Genomic DNA, 16,452 nt, shown 5'->3' on the forward strand with positions numbered 1-16,452 from the left:
TCATCTATGGGGCCAAAACAAGAGACTTAAGAAAGACAAGAGCAATGATTGTTCCAAATTCCCTTTGCCTGTCAAAAGAAAGTTTATAATAACCATAGAGACTGGAAAAATAAAGCTTCTAATGGAACGCAATAACCAAACAATCTGATGTTACATTGATAGAGCACTGTTCCTCTTTGGGATTGGCAAGCAAAGAAAGAAGAGATATATCTTGAGGAGAGCATCAAATCCACATGGAATAAAGGGCAAAGCTTGAAACCTTTAGCTTCAAGTGGGGTTAAAGGTTTCCAACACAAGAGCATAAGGAAATGAAAATTAATTTAGAACAAAACAACAAGAACAAGTTACAACAAACAAGGGTGTGAGCTCATATGTAGCTAGAGCTAAACATGGTGAAACTTAACTGAGGTTACAGAAAGTTTTCTAATTGATACAAAGATGAACTCAAATTAACAAATGCTTGGACTTTAGAAGAAGAAAAACTCGAAACTGTTGATCAGGTCTGTTTCTCTCTTCTCCTATTCGATCGATATCCGTAACGCACAAGAACGAAACACACATTCCCTATCCCACGCAATTGAAGCTCCCTGCAAAACATTAACAAGAATACTAGGTAACAATTTTGATGGATGATTACATTGCAAAGTACAAGACTTTCAGAAATGTATGTTTTCCAAAAACTCCCAACCTGGAATATGAAAAGTAACTATTTTGTGTGTGTGTTTGGATCTTGTTTAGTGGCGAGAATCAGATGAAGCAGAGGACGGTTTGTTGTCGCCGCCGTGCTCCTCTTCTTGCTCCCCATGAAACCGTGCTGGTATGCGAAAACCAGAGAATTCACCACTTGAAGCAAACGCAATGCCTGGAATAGCTGATTGGTAAGGATGATGATGATGATGGAGATCGTCAGTGGTCATGGACTGATGATGATGATGATGGTGAGGATCAAACCAAGCACGAATCATGGGTGTGTTGTTAATGGACTGAAGGGGACCCCTCTGAGATAAAAGCTGACTTTGGCTATAAACTGGCGATGGAGAAGCAAACACATATCCTCCTCCTCCTCCGGTACTTCCGGGGGAGTCAGCTGCTCCGCCGTTGTTCCACGTTACCAGTCTCTGTATCTTTCCAAATTCCGGCGACTGGTGATTCTGTTCCCAGCTTGCCGTTGATGAGTCAAACCCTAAGGGGTTGCTCTGGCCGGAGAACAGAACAGGCTCTGTTTGAGCAGTAAAAGGTGGACCATTTTGGAAAGATTGAAGCGATAGACGAAGAAGATCTTGGTTTTGTGTATTGGCTCGTGACGGTGGCTGATGGTGATAGCTCTGTTGCGATGAAGCTACCGGAAAAAACGACTTTATAGTGTCAGCTATCGAATCAGAGTCCATCGACGCCGGAAGAAAACTCGATTCGTTATCTTCCTCTCCGATTTGATGATGATGATGCTCTGTTTCTTGGTGCTGCGGCGGAGGTTGTAGCGGCGGCGGAGAAACTAAAGTTTTGGTTTTTCTGGGTTTAGCGTTAGCGGCGTGTTGACGAAGAGCATCGGCGGGGTTCCAAGGAGGAAGCTCAGCGAGATCATCAATGGCGGATTTAGCTTTCTTGATAAGCCAATCGACGGCTTTGCTCGGTCGATCAAAACCAAGCCTGTCTTGAACATCGTAGAACTGAATCGCCGTCGGAGCAGAGAGTCTCACGCGCCAGTCACGTGGTCCTTTCGCCGTACAGACTTTGCTGTGTCTGTCTTTTCTCCCGGTTGACCGAACAATGTGACCTCCTTGCACCTCAACGATCTCGCCGCAACCACCATCGTTCTCCGTCGGCGACGGCGTAAACGCTGATTGCTGGTTGTGTCTCATCGGCGGCGACGGAGAATCTACTAAACGGTGGCTAGCCGCCATTGATGGAGCATATTGTTGAAACTCAAGGTCGTTGATGGTCGTGGTGGTTGGGTTATGACGGCGGCGGCGGAGGCGGTGGTCGTTAACCGCCGAGGAATCCAGAGTTGTTCGTTTTTGTCAATACAACATTATGCTACTCCCAAACAGAAACCCTAAACTCCCCACCAAACCAACGATTACTTAAGAGACGAGGAAGAAGAAGTAATCGAATTCGTAGTCTAACCCATAACTGAAATTTTGATTCTTTGGTCTAAAGGTTTGTTTTTTTTTGTTGTTGTTGTTGTAAAGTTGGGTGACTCTGTTTTCTGAGAATTGAAGAAGGAGACCAAACAAACAGATAAGCAAAGCAAAAGAGAGAAGAAAGAGATGTTGTCCAAATTGACTAATCGAGGAGAGAACCCAAGAAAGTAAGTAAACTTCTCTTCTTTTTTTTTTTCCGGGAAAATTTACAGTAACGGTAAAAAAAGGAAAAAAGAAGTGACTACTTTGGGGTTTGGGAAGGAGTGTGTCTGGTCATAAAAAGTGAGAGCTCTCTCTCCGTATGTGATCTCATCATCATCATCATCACCATCATCACCTGTGCTTTTCTACTTTCTCTTTTTTCATTGTTTTGAAATGTGTACTATAAAGATTTTGTTATTGCCAGATTCATATTTTACATGTTTATTAGTAGCTTATATAATTCAAACATTCGATTTGTTGTTGGAGAGTTGGAGACACTAATAATTGGGTATTATAGAAACTATTTTCCTCAATCCAAATTGTATTGGTTTTAGAGGTTACACCCTGTAAAATGCTTCACCAATACTTGCAAGTTGCAACACCACGGATTTTAGAATTAGGACGTGCTACATTATTTGTAGAATTATGTATGATCTCATTCTTCAGCAAACCCATTTTAGGTCGAGTCCCTATAAAAATGAAATATAAATAATGATTATATCAAATATTTTTAGAATATTATACTTTTGTTTGTTGTTGTCATATTCTTGTCCTAACTATATAAATTCTCTTTCTACCCACTTCTCCATTATACACCAACAATGTCTTATATTTTGATTAAATACCCGTATTCATATACGAACTTGTATGAGACAATAATGTATTTTGAGAAATTGAAACCACTTCAGATTAATTTGTTTTCATTGCACCTACTCTACAAGTGTACAATCTGATAGAATTACGAATATAGCCCTTTAGTTAATAATAATGTCGTTCTGTTCTTCGATCGCATTGTGTGTCAGTAAGTACACTCCCCATCGCCCTCACAGTCATTCTCACTTATCTCTCGGGCCTTAAGTTATTTTTTGATATTGATGGCAACAAAAAAAAAGGAGAGTTATTTTTATGATATTTATTTCTTTCATTTTTTAATTTATTTTATCAAATTGTTTGTTTTATGTTCGATAAGAATTATTAAAAATCCGTTGTCAAAAAAAAAAAATTAAAAAACCACTGTTTTGTCTGTTAGTTTCGTTTTGTTTTTCCACTATTAATTTTCCGTAATAAAATAAAATAAAATAGCGTGAAAATTTCATAATTCATATTCGTCCATTCGCTTTCAAAATTATGAGTTTGTATTGGTCATTTTCAGGGGAAGTAATAAACAATTTTATTTTTTTTTCAACCAAACATTAATTTAGAAAATAACTCCAAGATTGGTTGTCCAAATCGGAGGATAAGAGTTTACAAAAGAAGTCTCAGAAGATAAAGATCTCGAAGAACGAACCAGACAATCTGCCCGTATGTTTGACGTCCGTGGGATCCTTGACAGCTGGAAGGATGGGAAGGATGGTCGGAGTACGTTGAAATCGTCCAAGAGGTTAGAGAAAGCGGGTCATTCATCACGAGACTGCACCATCGCCACTAATTCTGCGCAATCCGTCTCGAAGCTCTGACAGTCAACCCCCGCCGATAGTAAGTAATCCATCGCCCAAATCAAAGCCTGAAACTCCAAATGTAGAGGGGAAGGGCTGCGACGTTGACTCCGTGCTCCCAGTAGTTGCGTGGTATCCTCACTATTACAAAACCACCAGCCCAAACCTGCAAGAGGATCTGACGCCTTCCAAGAACCATCAACCTGACAACGGGGGGAAGGATCCCGAGACTCCGCAGGCAGGGGATCTAGGGCAGCCGAATAGAAAGACTTAGCCACTTCCCATAACAATTTATCATTGTCCGCCTGATTAATAACCTCGCTTGGTTCTACCTCGCAGCCCTGAAAAACTTTTTTATTCCTATCTTTCCAAATTGACCAGACAATCCATGGTAGGCGAAGTCGTATACTCGGAGCGTCCGCCTGGGATGACACCCGCCAAAATATAAAATCTAGATTCGTGTATTTAAAACCATAAGGAAAATCCCCAGAAATAAAGTCAACGAAAGATAAATCCCATATCCGACGAGAATGAGAACACTCAAATAGTGCGTGATTGATAGTCTCCACCTCCGAATCACATCGTTTACATAGGGTGTCGCACCGAACACCCCGATGAGCAAGTTGTTCCATCACTGTAAGGGAACCAGAGGCAATCTGCCAGAAAAATGTTGAACCTTCGAGGGAACCTCCAGTTTCCAAGCTTGTGCCCTAAGGGCCGTGCAAGACGTCCCATATTCAACCTCTGTGATTAATTCACGTGCTAGCCGATAACCCGACTTTACCGAATATTTTCCTGATTTAGTATAGTGCCAAATCAACTTATCTGGTTTGTAGACTTTACTGATCTCCATAGCTTGAATAATCTGAATGTCCGCTGGGTCCATAAACTCCTCAAGAATTGGCATATGCCACTCCTTAGTAATAGGATTAATCAAATGGTTAACCATTAAATTGGGATGTAACAATCGGCCTCTGCCATTAGCCGGTCTTGGCTGATTATCCGGTATCCAGGGATCCTGCCATACTGAAACATGACAGCCTGAACCTATCACCCAACTTGCACCAAGTTTCACTAAGCCTTGAGTAGAGTAAATACTCCTCCAAGGAAACGAGGGGGAATAAGGCTTCTTAGCGTGTAAAGGGTGTTTATTCCGAAACTGGTTTGGTCGGATCTTCATCGGAGGATTCTGATTAATTCGATGGGAGATCCCATATGGTATAAGAGGATTCAATTTTGGGTTTTGCGATGGGTGATTGTGATAGCTGCAATCTGATGGGATTCCCATATCTCGTTGATTGAGGATTTGATTGGGTGTATCAAGGTGAGACTCGGGTGTTTTGGTAATAATGGAAGCTTTTGCTGCTCTTCTTTAAGGCATATAGGATACATAATATTTCGTGATCTGGTTTTGGTATTTGTTTTTGGAATTCTGGGCTCTAGCAGATCACATTCATTTACTTGTGGTAGGTGGCTTGCAGAAGGGGTATTTATTGATGGAGATGGGTTCCTTCGACATATCAGTCTTCCTTTCTTTCGTGAGCCGCTTGTTTTCGAGAGTGGTGTTGTGTTTGGTTTTGTGTTTCTTTCTCAAAGATGTGCAGTTTGTTTTTGCTTTCCAGTGGTTCCCTATGGATCAATTACTGTTGAACAAAGGAAAAGCTCTTCTGGTTCGCACTGAAACAGTGAAGATTGCTAACTCTGTCCTGGTTCAAAGGATTCAACAGTTTTCGCTGACTCTTATTGGGCGTTTGATGAACCCGGCTATTCAAAGGATGGACTCTTTGGTGGTAAATTTGCCTATGATCTGGAAGATAGAGGATAAAGTGGTGGGGGCTGACTTGGGACAGGGCCTCTTCCAGTTCAATTTTGACGCTGATGAGGATCTCCAGTCGGTGCTACAGAATGGTCCTTACCACTTTGATGGGTGGATGATCTCCTTGGTGAAGTGGGAGCCGATCATATCATCAACCTATCCTTCTGCAATTAACTTCTGGGTGAAGGTTACTGGTATCCCTATGCACCTTTGGGAGGTTGCCACTTTAAGAGCCATAGGGAGGAAGGTGGGTACAATCTGTGAGATATATGAGGAGTCAGGGAGATTCTGCGTTTCTGTTAACGGTTTCAACCCTCTTCTCTTTAAGCTAGTTGTGCCTTTTGATACCGGTGATGAAATTATTGTTTCTCTTGAGTATGAAAAATTAATGGGATTCTGTGAGCATTGTTTTCGTTTAACACACGAGATGAAGGGATGTCCGGAGTTACTCAAGGGATCTGGTGATCAGGTTATGGAGAATCAATCTGATAAGAGGGGTGGTTTGAGATAACATCCACCAGCTAAAAAAGGAGGGTATCACAATGAAGGGGGTTGGGAGAAACCAAGAAAGTATGTGAAAAGGGCGTTGGAATTTCAGTCCCAAGATACTGTTGCTGCTGATCTGGGTCCTTACGGTTCCCGTCATCAAGAGAGGTCTCAAAGTTCGGTGTGGGGACAGAAGAGACAACATAGTGTGGTCGAATCAAGTGGTTTTGGGGGAAAAAGAGGGTCGTATTTGAGGGGTGGTGAGTCTTTGGGGCAGGTTCCTTTTTCTAGTCTCAACCGTAAGGGGACTGGGCCGGTTTGGCCTAAACCATTGTACAAGGTTAAACAGGGTTCAACAAACACAAGTATTCAGGAGGCAACTGATGATATTCATTTGGCTACTGAGTCAAGGGATTCTCAGGTAGCTGTGGCTATAGGTGGTTCGTCTCACGGTAGGACTGCTAAGGTTTTGGTAGATACGGATTTCATGGAGGAAACAGATGATCTGCTTGAGGAAGGTGAAGATCCGGAGGGGGGTTGTTTGGGCTTGGTTGCAACTGAGTCGGAAAGGAGGGATACTCCTATATCTGATCATGGGACCGATTCTCATGGTAAGGCAGAGGCTAGTCAGCAAGGTATTTCTTCTACTTCTGTCCCGCTTGAGCTTGCTGTGGGTGTCGTTAGTAGTGCTATGTCTGCGATTCCTTTAGGAGAACAAAAAAGTCACAAGCGAATGATTACTAGTTCTCATGTTAAGAAGGGTGTTATTGGGTCTAGGATAACTGCTTTGGCTTCTCCGGGAAAACGCTTATTACCTAAGGCATTATCTAAATCTGCAGGTATGGGAGCAAACAGAAGGTAATTGGAAAACCGGGTAATATCACGTTGAGTGGTAAACCAGCGGATGGTGGTCGTCAAGTTAAGAATGGGACGGTGGCTCTCCCGAAACCACCGGCTCAAACGTGAAGGTCTTGAGTTGGAACTGTCAGGGCATTGGGGCGGACCTGACAGAGGAGTACTTGGGAGATTTGTGGAAAAAGCATCATCCAGATATTATATTTTTATCAGAAACAAAAAAATGTATTTCTTATTTAAAAAAGTTTAAGAATAGGTTTGGTTATGATAAGTTGTTTACGGTTGAACCTTGTGGGTCTCGGGGCGGTTTAGCTCTTTTTTATAAGGATGAAATAAAACTTTATATTTTATATGACTGTGATCGGTTAATTGATGTTCAAGCTTTTTCTGGGCAACAAATGATTTTTCTGTCTTTTGTTTATGGGGATCCCGTCCCTCAACATAGACATAAGGTTTGGGATAAATTAATTGATATTGGTTCCTTTCGAATTGATCCATGGTTTATGATAGGGGATTTTAATGAACTTACTGGGAACCATGAGAAAACAGGCGGGGCGTTAAGATCAATAGCTTCTTTTGTACCATTTACTTCTATGATCCGACATTGCGGTATGTTAGAATTTCCCTGCTATGGTGAGCAACTGTCTTGGCGAGGTAATAGACGGAATAATCAGATAGTCCGCTGTCGTTTAGACCGGGCGTTAGCTAATGAGGATTGCCATTGTCTTTTTCCCCATTCAAAGGTCGATTACTTAGAAATGATTGGCTATGATCATTGTCCTATCCTTGCCACTTGTTTTAATACGGATTTTCGGCGACATCGACAGTTTCGTTTTGATAAGCGTTGGTTAGGTAATGATGGCTTATCTGGAGCGGTGGAGGCTGGGTGGAACCGCACAAAAAATTTCCAGACACCGGTATTTGTGGACAAGTTAAAGAACTGTCGTAATTCAATTTCTTGGTGGCGAAAGAACAATGTTTCTCATGGGTCGACCATTATTTCATCCTTGAAGGCAGCTTTGGAGGAAGCAAAGATGGACGACTCGATTTCGCAGGACGAAATTCGGAGTATCGAAAGGAAGCTGAAGGAGGCCTACCGGGATGAGGAGTTATATTGGCAGCAGAAAAGCAGGAAGTTCTGGTTACGGGTTGGTGATAAAAATACAAAGTTCTTTCATGCTTCCACAAAACAGCGACGAGCAAGAAATAGAATTGCTGGTTTATTTGGTCCAAATGATGTCTGGACTGAGTCGATTTCTGGTATGGAGGATATTGCATCAACATGTTTTACGGATCTTTTCAAAAGGTCTAATGTGAGGGGAGTCTCAGAAATGCTCCAAGAAGTCCCTACATTGATTACAAATTATATGAACAGGACCTTAACGAGGGAGATCACAGAATCAGAGGTTCGCAAAGCTTTGTTTGCTATGCATCCCGAGAAATCTCCGGGTCCCGATGGGATGACAGCTTTGTTTTTTCAACGCTTCTGGTCCACTCTAAAAGGAGATTTGGTCGCTTTGGTCGCTTTGGTTAAGGATTTCTTTCGTACGGATCATTTTGATCTGCGTTTAAATGAAAGAAACATTTGTCTAATTCCTAAAAACGAAAGGCCTCAACGGATGACGAAATTTAGACTGATTAGCCTTTGTAATGTGAGTTATAAGATTATCTCAAAGGTCTTGTGCTTTCGGCTTAAGCGGTTTCTCCCTTCACTGGTTTCGGAAACCCAATCGGCGTTCGTTTCTGGTCGGCTAATTACAGATAATATCCTTGTTGCTCAGGAGATGTTTCATAGTTTAAATACAAATCCTCTGTGTAAATCTGATTATCTGGCATTTAAGACGGATATGAGCAAGGCTTATGACCGCGTTGAATGGGATTTCTTAGAAGCGGTTATGGTCAAGATGGGATTTGATAGGAAATGGATCTCTTGGATCATGTGGTGTGTGTCTTCGGTCTCCTATCAAGTCCTTTTTAATGGACAGCCTCGGGGCTTAATTAAGCCTCAGAGGGGTTTACGTCAGAGGGATCCTTTATCTCCTTATCTGTTCATAATATGTACGGAGGTTTTAATTGCCAATATTAAAAAGGCTGAAAGAGAGAGTAGAATTACAGGCATCAAGTTAGCCCGGGACTGTCCCACTGTTTCACATTTATTGTTTGCTGATGATAGTTTGTTTTTCTGTAAAGCAGAGGCGGCAGAATGTACTACGGTTATGGAAATTATAAGGAACTACAGGGAAGCCTCGGGTCAAGAGGTGAATCTGGAGAAATCCTCAATTATGTTTGGGAAAAAAGTTTTACCTGAAAGCAGGACTCAACTAAAATCTGTAATGGGTATTTCCAAAGAAGGGGGTTTGGGATCGTATTTGGGTATTCCTGAGAATCTTCAGGGTTCGAGAACTAAGGTTTTTAATTATGTCAACGATCGTTTGGACGAACGAGTGAATGGCTGGGCTGCAAAGTATTTATCGAAAGGTGGAAAGGAAGTTATGATTAAGTCGGTTGCGTTGGCTCTTCCAACCCATGTCATGTCTTGTTATAAACTACCGCATGAGTTAACGTCTAAGCTTATGAGTGCTATTTCACGGTTTTGGTGGAAAACTAACGATAAAGCACGAGAATTGCACTGGGTAGCCTAGGATAAGATGTGTAAGGACAAATGCGACGGCGGGTTGGGCTTTCGTACATTAGAACAATTTAATGATGCAATGCTGGCTAAACAATATTGGCGGTTAATTCATTATCCAGAATCCCTAATGGGTCGGGTCAATTTCATTTTTTCATTTGTTTGTTTTCCAAATTTTACATAAAGTGATTGTTTAATTGTGGTGAGAGAGTTAACTGGGTAAAGTAGTGCTTCCTCAAACGTGACATTAACATAGGTCTTAAACGGCAAAATACACTAAAACACACTAACGGTAATTATTAGATTGACTTAGGGTCTTATAGTATAACTTTGACACATAAGTACACCAAAGAATAAAGAATATATGTTAATATTATCATATATCGAGGCATATTATTTATTTTACGTGAGAAAGGGTATAGAAAGGACGATCATGGAATCCAATAATCCGTTTTGCAATTTTAGTGTAAAAAGCATAGAGGAATGTTGACGGATGATAAAAATGCATGTGCCATGTTATGATGTTAAAACATATTTTTAAAAGAGAAAGGACGATGCCTTGGTTCAGTTTGCTGGTACCTTTTTGTCGAAAGATGTTATATTATTATCACCCTTTTTTTTATGTAACTGTAGAAATATAGTTGTTGTTATGAACGTCACAATAATTAACCAAAAGAAGAAAAGAGAGGGCAGACGAAAAAAGAAGATGAAACTTGTGTTACCAAACAAACTAGTTTTGGTTATTCAGGATATGGGCCGAAAAGTCTACATAGAATGCTTCTCTAATTTTGTAGAAACTGAGATGAAAAGGAGACAATCAAGGACATGGGCCTTATCTCCAATTCCAAATTTATGAACTGTTGCCCCTCCCCTATTCTACACAATTTTGAATTCTTTCTTATTTTGGAACGCTCCAACCATTCCCTTGGTTACCTTGATTATGCATGGGATGATGGACAGCACGTAATCTTTTTGTTTTGTAGAATGCAGATAGGAGTCTTTTAAAGTCTAAACCAAGCTCTCAATCCGAGTTTATTTTACTAAAATGCACATGAAGATTACACATCCTGTAATCATCTCTTTCTCTTTTGCATGAAATTTAAATTAAGCCCAAAAGAGAAGAAAGGAAGATGAAAAGTAAGGTAACACAGACGCAGTATTAAGGAACAAACCACACTGATGATCTCTTGTTCACGAAAAAAAGGAAGTCGCATGGTTTCCAAAAGGAAGAAAAAAAAAATCATAACTTGGCATGTTAAAGTTTTTCTCTGTGTTTGGTGATGAACCAAAGAGCCTTATGGTTCACTAATGGAGGCACAAACATGGATTTTATTGATACAACCCGATGAAGGAGGCTCTAGCTGGAAAACTGGAAAAATTACCGAGTCAACTCGGTTTAATTACTGGTTGGCAAACTTGACTCCCTTTTCGATGGAGGATTTGAGTTCTGGCTTCAATGCTTCCAAGCCTTCCTTCTCATAGTCTGAGAGTGGTCCCAAGTCAAGAACCTCCTCCACACCGTTCTTCCCCAACCTCACCTGAATCACAATCAAACCCTCACATTCATCAACACAGTCATGAGACCATAGGGTGTGTACAATGTGTTTAATGCTAAGTTTTGAGGATTACCTTCGAGGCAAAGAAAGGAAGCTCGGTGATTGTGGATTGCACGTATGAGCATTCTACAACATCTGGAACACCATTGAGTCCTTTCAAGCATGCATCAGCGAATAGTGCTCCAGCATAGCTGTGATAATAATCAGATTTCCAGAAGTTAAGAACCAAAAGCGGTTCAAGAAAAGTTTCCCAAGTAAAGTGAGTACATATGAAAAGACCAGCACAATACTTACGCCATTGACAATGTAGCTGACCCTTTTCCTGCTTTTGCCTCCACGACTTCAGTACCTCCATCTTGGGTACGCTTAGTGAGGGCGGTGAGTACGTCACTTGACAAGTTGGCTTGAGGAGAGGCCTACATGTTTACAAACAGAGAAACTTGAGTCGAACTGAGCTGAACCACAGTTGTAAGAAAAAGAACATTTAACCACATTCTGAGTAGAGAGAAAGTGAGAGGTAACCTGAGAGAAAAGTGGAAGGATTGTAACCCCAGCATGACCACCAATCACCGGAACATTAACTTCTGCAAACACAAAAAGCATTCACGTTAAAGCCTCAGGCCTGGCATTCAATATTTCTGGATAAGACTATATAGTGCTAAAACGTTAAGACAACAACAAAATAAAACTTATGAATACAAACCTGCAACAGGAACATTAGCCTTTCCAGCATAGAAAGTCTTGGCCCTGACAACGTCAAGAGTGGTAACACCAAACAATTTCTTTTCATCGTACATACCAGCCTTCTTAAAGATCTCAGCTGCAATCGGAACAGTGGAGTTCACAGGGTTGCTGATCATGTTAATAAGTGCCTGGATCAACAAAAGCGTAAAGGTCAGTCATTTGATAGAAACCAAAATGTAGCAGAACCAAAAGGGCGACACTGTAGACCTAAAAATCAACAATCTTGGAGAAGCGAGGGCAAAATTCACGATCTAACACAATTGGGACCTAAACACACAACAACTATAGAAATGTAAACTCTGAGATGCATTAGTATAATAGAGTAGGCTTACATGAGGGCAGTACTTGGCGATGGCAGTGCAAAGGTTCTTGACAATTCCAGCATTAATGTTGAAAAGATCGTCACGGGTCATACCAGGCTTCCTTGGTACACCAGCTGGGATGATGACAAGATCAGCTCCTTCAAGAGCTTTGGCCAAGTTATCATCTCCCATGTATCCAGTAACCTATCCAAAACAAAAGAGACAAAGTCAATCGCACATAGAACAACATTTTGATCTAATGAAGAAGGATTTTATAAAGTATAGTGAAACGAATCTAATATAAATCTGAAGGGGAATGAATTGGTTTGATAGAAGAATTTACATCAGATCTGGTGTTGATGTGACCGACATCGGCGGCAACTCCAGGGGTGTTGGCGATATCGTAAAGGGAGAGAGAAGAGACGAGAGGGTTAAGCTTCATGAGGAGAGCAAGAGGCTGACCGATTCCACCGGCGGCACCAAGGATGGCGACTTTTCGCTCCGGGACGGATCCGGAAGAGAAGCTACGGCGGTTAACCGCCTGCTTCGCGGAGGCAGAAGATCGGACGAGCATAGATCTGAACATTTTTGTTGGGTTGGTGATTGAAAATCTAGGGTTTCTTCTACAGAGACGAGCTACGAAGGAAATGATTTTATGTGGTGAAAGAAGAAGCTGGGCGAGACACTCGAGGAGGGGATACTTGATGATGAGTCCAGATATATACCACCTCTTCTCTTTTACTTTTCAACTCTTTTTTCGGAATTTTATTTTCTCATTAAGTTTTTTTGGTTTAATTTTTATTTTATTTAGGGAAATATATCTATACATATTTTGTAATTTTAACCGTATTGGACACCTGATTATTTCAAATTTAATCAGATTATTTTAGGGTCCCTCAACTGTACTAGAAAATTACCCCATCCATTACGGTTAAAGAGGTGAATTTACTTCAAAACCGGGGGAGCTAACTAGAAAGCTCCAAAATTAGAGATTACATTCACATTTTCGAAAAGGAAAAAAGAAAAAGTAGAAACTCCACACCGATCGGTAATAATTTCTTGTTAAAGATGGTTACATATTATAGTAGGTAAAATACACAATTTTTTTGGAAAAAGATGGTTGGTTATATTAGAAGAAAACGTACAACTGTAGCGATACACATTTTAAGGTTACATGTTTTCAAAAGAGTTTGTTTCGTAGTCGTAGTCGTAGTCGTAGTCGTAGTCCTCGTCCTCACACAACCCAAAGTCATATAGCCGCACCCCCAATGTTGCACCGGGAAATCGCCAAACAAGGACCAAATGAAATGTAAAAACAAAAAAGACCAAGCGNGGGGGGGGGGGGGGGGGGGGGGGAAGCTAACTAAAAGCTCCAAAATAAGAGATTACATTCACATTTTCGAGAAGGAAAAAAATAAGTAGAAACTCCACACCGATCGGTAATAATTTCTTGTTAAAGATGGTTACATATTATAGTAAGTAAAATACACAATTTTTGAAAAAGACGGTTATATTAGAAGAAACATACAAACTGTAGCGATACACAATTTTAAGGTTACATGTTTTCAAAAAAGTTTGTTTCGTAGTCGTAGTCCTCGTCCTCAACACAGCCCAAAGTCATATAGCCGCAACCCCAAGATTGCACCGGGAAATCGCCCAACAAGGACCAAATGAAATGTAAAAACAAAAAAGACCAAGCGGTCATGTAAGTTAGTGTGAAAAAAATGATTCCTAACAATGACACTCGACTAGTCTGTTTGTGGACAAGAAGCGAGATCAGATCAATGTCTTTGTCTTCAAACCAAGAGGACCATAGAATATATTATACCAATTTCTCGTAATAATGTGGCCACCAAAGCAAGAACTGTCAAATATCAATAGCCATGGCCATGGGATAGTACCCAAACAAAGCCTTCTTCAGAAAGAAAGAAAGAAAAAAACTAAAAATGTCTGACAGAAAAAACTCAAAAGGAACCGGGGAACGAAACTCTTTTTAATTGCATATATATCAGAAAGAATCAAATAGATTTGTTTATCATATGAAACAAACAATGGCCAACATCAGATAGTAAGAAACATACTCTTCAAGACACTTTTATCATGTCTGATAGACATTAGGGCTTCCCATGTCTGATTCGAAAAGATGAAAGTCAAAACAATTTGCTCAGTATATCAAGCTGCTATAGTGCATGTTCAATTTTATCCTATGAATCAACCAGTCAATCATATGATTCACACAGCAAATCTTCTAGTGCCACTTTCTTTATGTCAAGTAAAGGATTCTGCAGGTAGGTTAACCCAAACGAATGTCCACAGAGATCACAGAAAAGTCACTATGTTGTAGCAAAGACTCACACGAGTAAAAGAAAATTAACCAATACAAAGTAAAAAAAAATACACCAATATTATTATAAAAACTCTCACTACTCTGACAAACAAAATCAATCTGCCGACTATGTCTATGAAAGAAAAAATACAGGATGATATCCTAGTCTATTATAAATCAGTCATAGAGCAACTAGGCATTTCATACGCCAAGACACATTCAGATCAAGTGCAGAGAGAGAGAGAGAGAGAGAGAGATCAAATCAGCAATACATTCATCAATCCAGAGATTTTAAAGAGGCTGCAATCAGGTAATCACCATTAAGCACAAAAAGCATCTTCTCCCTGTCACAAACCTGAATCAAACATCCATTCACAACTTAATTTGGTCATTAGACAAACAAGCCACTTCAAATGGAAAACTATACTATAAGCAGAAAACAAGAACTCCCCGGCAATGTATGGAAGCCAATGGACAATGTACTGCACCCAATCATACTTTGAAGGTAATTATAAGGAAAATATGAGAGGAAATAGAAGCTAATGATGATAACGGCTGCAGAAAGAGTAACAGCTTAGGATATCTTATCTATAAATGAAAGCCAAAGCAGATGAAGAAATTAAATGTACTAATGCCTAATATAACTGTAGTTTACCCAGTTTATCACCAGAAAAGGGTTCAAGGAGCAACTTTTCTGGTTATCTGCTATGAGTAACAAATTAAATACATATATCCATGGTAACAACATAATCAGGCATTGCATCATCAAGTAACCACTCAACACAAGCAACTAGCCCAAAGCAGACAAATAAGAAAAACAAAAAAACATTCCTAGCAAACAAAATTACTAGGCATAGCAACAGGCAAAAGAACTATGCAAAAACAAGTGAAGAATATGTCAAAAACGCAAGGACCATGCACACGCAACCAAAAAAAAGCTGCCCCACTAACAAGGTAAAACGAAAAAGAATGATGTAAGGAAGAACCGTCTCACCGTTCAGTAATTTGGAGGACCATTGGGGTACATTCCTCCAAGAGAAACTCTTGGCACCGGAGAGGAACCAACAGGCTGATGCTGTCCAGGATATGCTGAAGCTGATGAATGTCCATAGTGCCCACTCTCTGGATAACCACCACCAGACATCGAACTGGGTGGCATTCTATACGCCCCACTTCCAGAACCAGGCCCATAAGCACCACCGGAAACACCCATTGATCCTGCACCAAGACCGCCATAAGCACCAGTTCCTGCACCACCGTAAGCACTGTAATGACCACCGTATGCACCTCCATAGCCACCAGCAGCAGCAACACCCACTGATGATGGTGTGGAATTCATGTGATGCGGTCCTCCTCCTGAATACCCACCATAAGTACCCAACCCAGCAGGTCCACCGTGACCACCAGTAGCTGCGCCATAAGGTCCAGAAGGAGGAACCATACCCATTCCCTCACCGTGACCGTGACCATGACCGTGACCATGTCCAACACCAGCACCACCGTCTTGACCTGGTGGCTTTCCTTTCTTACCGTCAATAGCCAACTTACACTGCAAATTCTTACCATCAACCACCTTCATAGGTTCAGCAAGAGCAGCCTGAGCACCTTCAGCAGTCTTATAAACAAACAACGCAAAACCCCTTGATTTACCAGTAATCTTGTCAAAACCCAAAGGACCTTCCTCGATATCCCCATAAGCCAAAAACTGATTCAACAACCTATCCGCCGGCATATCAAACGGAACATTCGCCACATAAATCTTCCTCATGGATATATCCGTAACATGTGAGTTCGTCGTACCTTGATTCCCAGCCGCCGCTAGCTGCGTAACCGTAACGCGCCCATCAATCTTCTTAGACGGCTCTTTCAAAGCAAGCAGAGCTCCATCAACATGTTTAAAAGTCACGAAACCATAACCTTTGGATTTAGCAGTAACCTTATCGAGAATCACGATAGCTTC

At 40.9% G+C, this 16,452-nt stretch overlaps 4 protein-coding genes across 5 annotated transcripts in view; 1 reads left to right on the forward strand and 3 right to left on the reverse strand.

Annotated features, from left to right (window-relative positions):
- LOC104742842 (transcription factor TCP3-like) lies at positions 240-2,403 on the reverse strand. The gene is made up of 2 exons (XM_010463899.2): positions 689-2,403; positions 240-587 (listed from the first exon to the last, which is right to left on the reverse strand). Exon 1 carries the CDS (start codon positions 1,899-1,901, stop codon positions 735-737), a length of 1,167 nt encoding a protein of 388 aa, XP_010462201.1. The 5' UTR covers positions 1,902-2,403; the 3' UTR covers positions 240-587; positions 689-734.
- On the forward strand, positions 4,882-7,220 carry LOC109128838. The gene is made up of 2 exons (XM_019235946.1): positions 4,882-6,715; positions 6,920-7,220. Exon 1 carries the CDS (start codon positions 5,275-5,277, stop codon positions 6,103-6,105), a length of 831 nt encoding a protein of 276 aa, XP_019091491.1. The 5' UTR covers positions 4,882-5,274; the 3' UTR covers positions 6,106-6,715; positions 6,920-7,220.
- LOC104742843 (malate dehydrogenase 1, mitochondrial) lies at positions 10,623-12,870 on the reverse strand. Its single transcript, XM_010463900.2, has 7 exons — positions 12,510-12,870; positions 12,197-12,370; positions 11,824-11,992; positions 11,643-11,704; positions 11,415-11,536; positions 11,194-11,311; positions 10,623-11,102 (listed from the first exon to the last, which is right to left on the reverse strand). Exons 1-7 carry the CDS (start codon positions 12,750-12,752, stop codon positions 10,965-10,967), a joined length of 1,026 nt encoding a protein of 341 aa, XP_010462202.1. The 5' UTR covers positions 12,753-12,870; the 3' UTR covers positions 10,623-10,964.
- Positions 14,482-16,452, reverse strand: part of LOC104744133 (UBP1-associated protein 2C-like) — a 9,324-nt gene continuing 7,353 nt past the window's right edge. The window contains exons 2-3 of one of the 2 annotated variants that reach the window (XM_010465146.2): positions 15,487-16,403; positions 14,482-14,847 (exon numbers count right to left, since the gene is read on the reverse strand). In XM_010465146.2, the coding sequence (XP_010463448.2) occupies positions 15,490-16,403 (914 nt within the window). In that variant the 3' untranslated portion in view covers positions 14,482-14,847; positions 15,487-15,489. Of the gene's footprint in view, positions 14,848-15,486; positions 16,404-16,452 lie in introns of those variants that run through there. The other variant, XM_019236201.1, reaches the window with a different exon arrangement.

This window comes from Camelina sativa, chromosome 14 (genome assembly GCF_000633955.1).
Source record: "Camelina sativa cultivar DH55 chromosome 14, Cs, whole genome shotgun sequence".
Lineage (NCBI taxonomy): Eukaryota > Viridiplantae > Streptophyta > Magnoliopsida > Brassicales > Brassicaceae > Camelina > Camelina sativa.

Bases quoted from the DNA above. Each gene is read 5' to 3' on its own strand.
- LOC104742842 (XM_010463899.2), bottom strand. From the start codon at position 1,901: ATGGCGGCTAGCCACCGTTTAGTAGATTCTCCGTCGCCGCCGATGAGA.
- LOC109128838 (XM_019235946.1), top strand. From the start codon at position 5,275: ATGGAGATGGGTTCCTTCGACATATCAGTCTTCCTTTCTTTCGTGAGC.
- LOC104742843 (XM_010463900.2), bottom strand. From the start codon at position 12,752: ATGTTCAGATCTATGCTCGTCCGATCTTCTGCCTCCGCGAAGCAGGCG. The intron at 11,537-11,642 runs GTTACCTCTCAC...GTAAACATGTAG, and splicing joins TCCTTCCACTTTTCTCTCAG to GCCTCTCCTCAAGCCAACTT. The intron at 11,103-11,193 runs GTAATCCTCAAA...ATTGTGATTCAG, and splicing joins TTCCTTTCTTTGCCTCGAAG to GTGAGGTTGGGGAAGAACGG.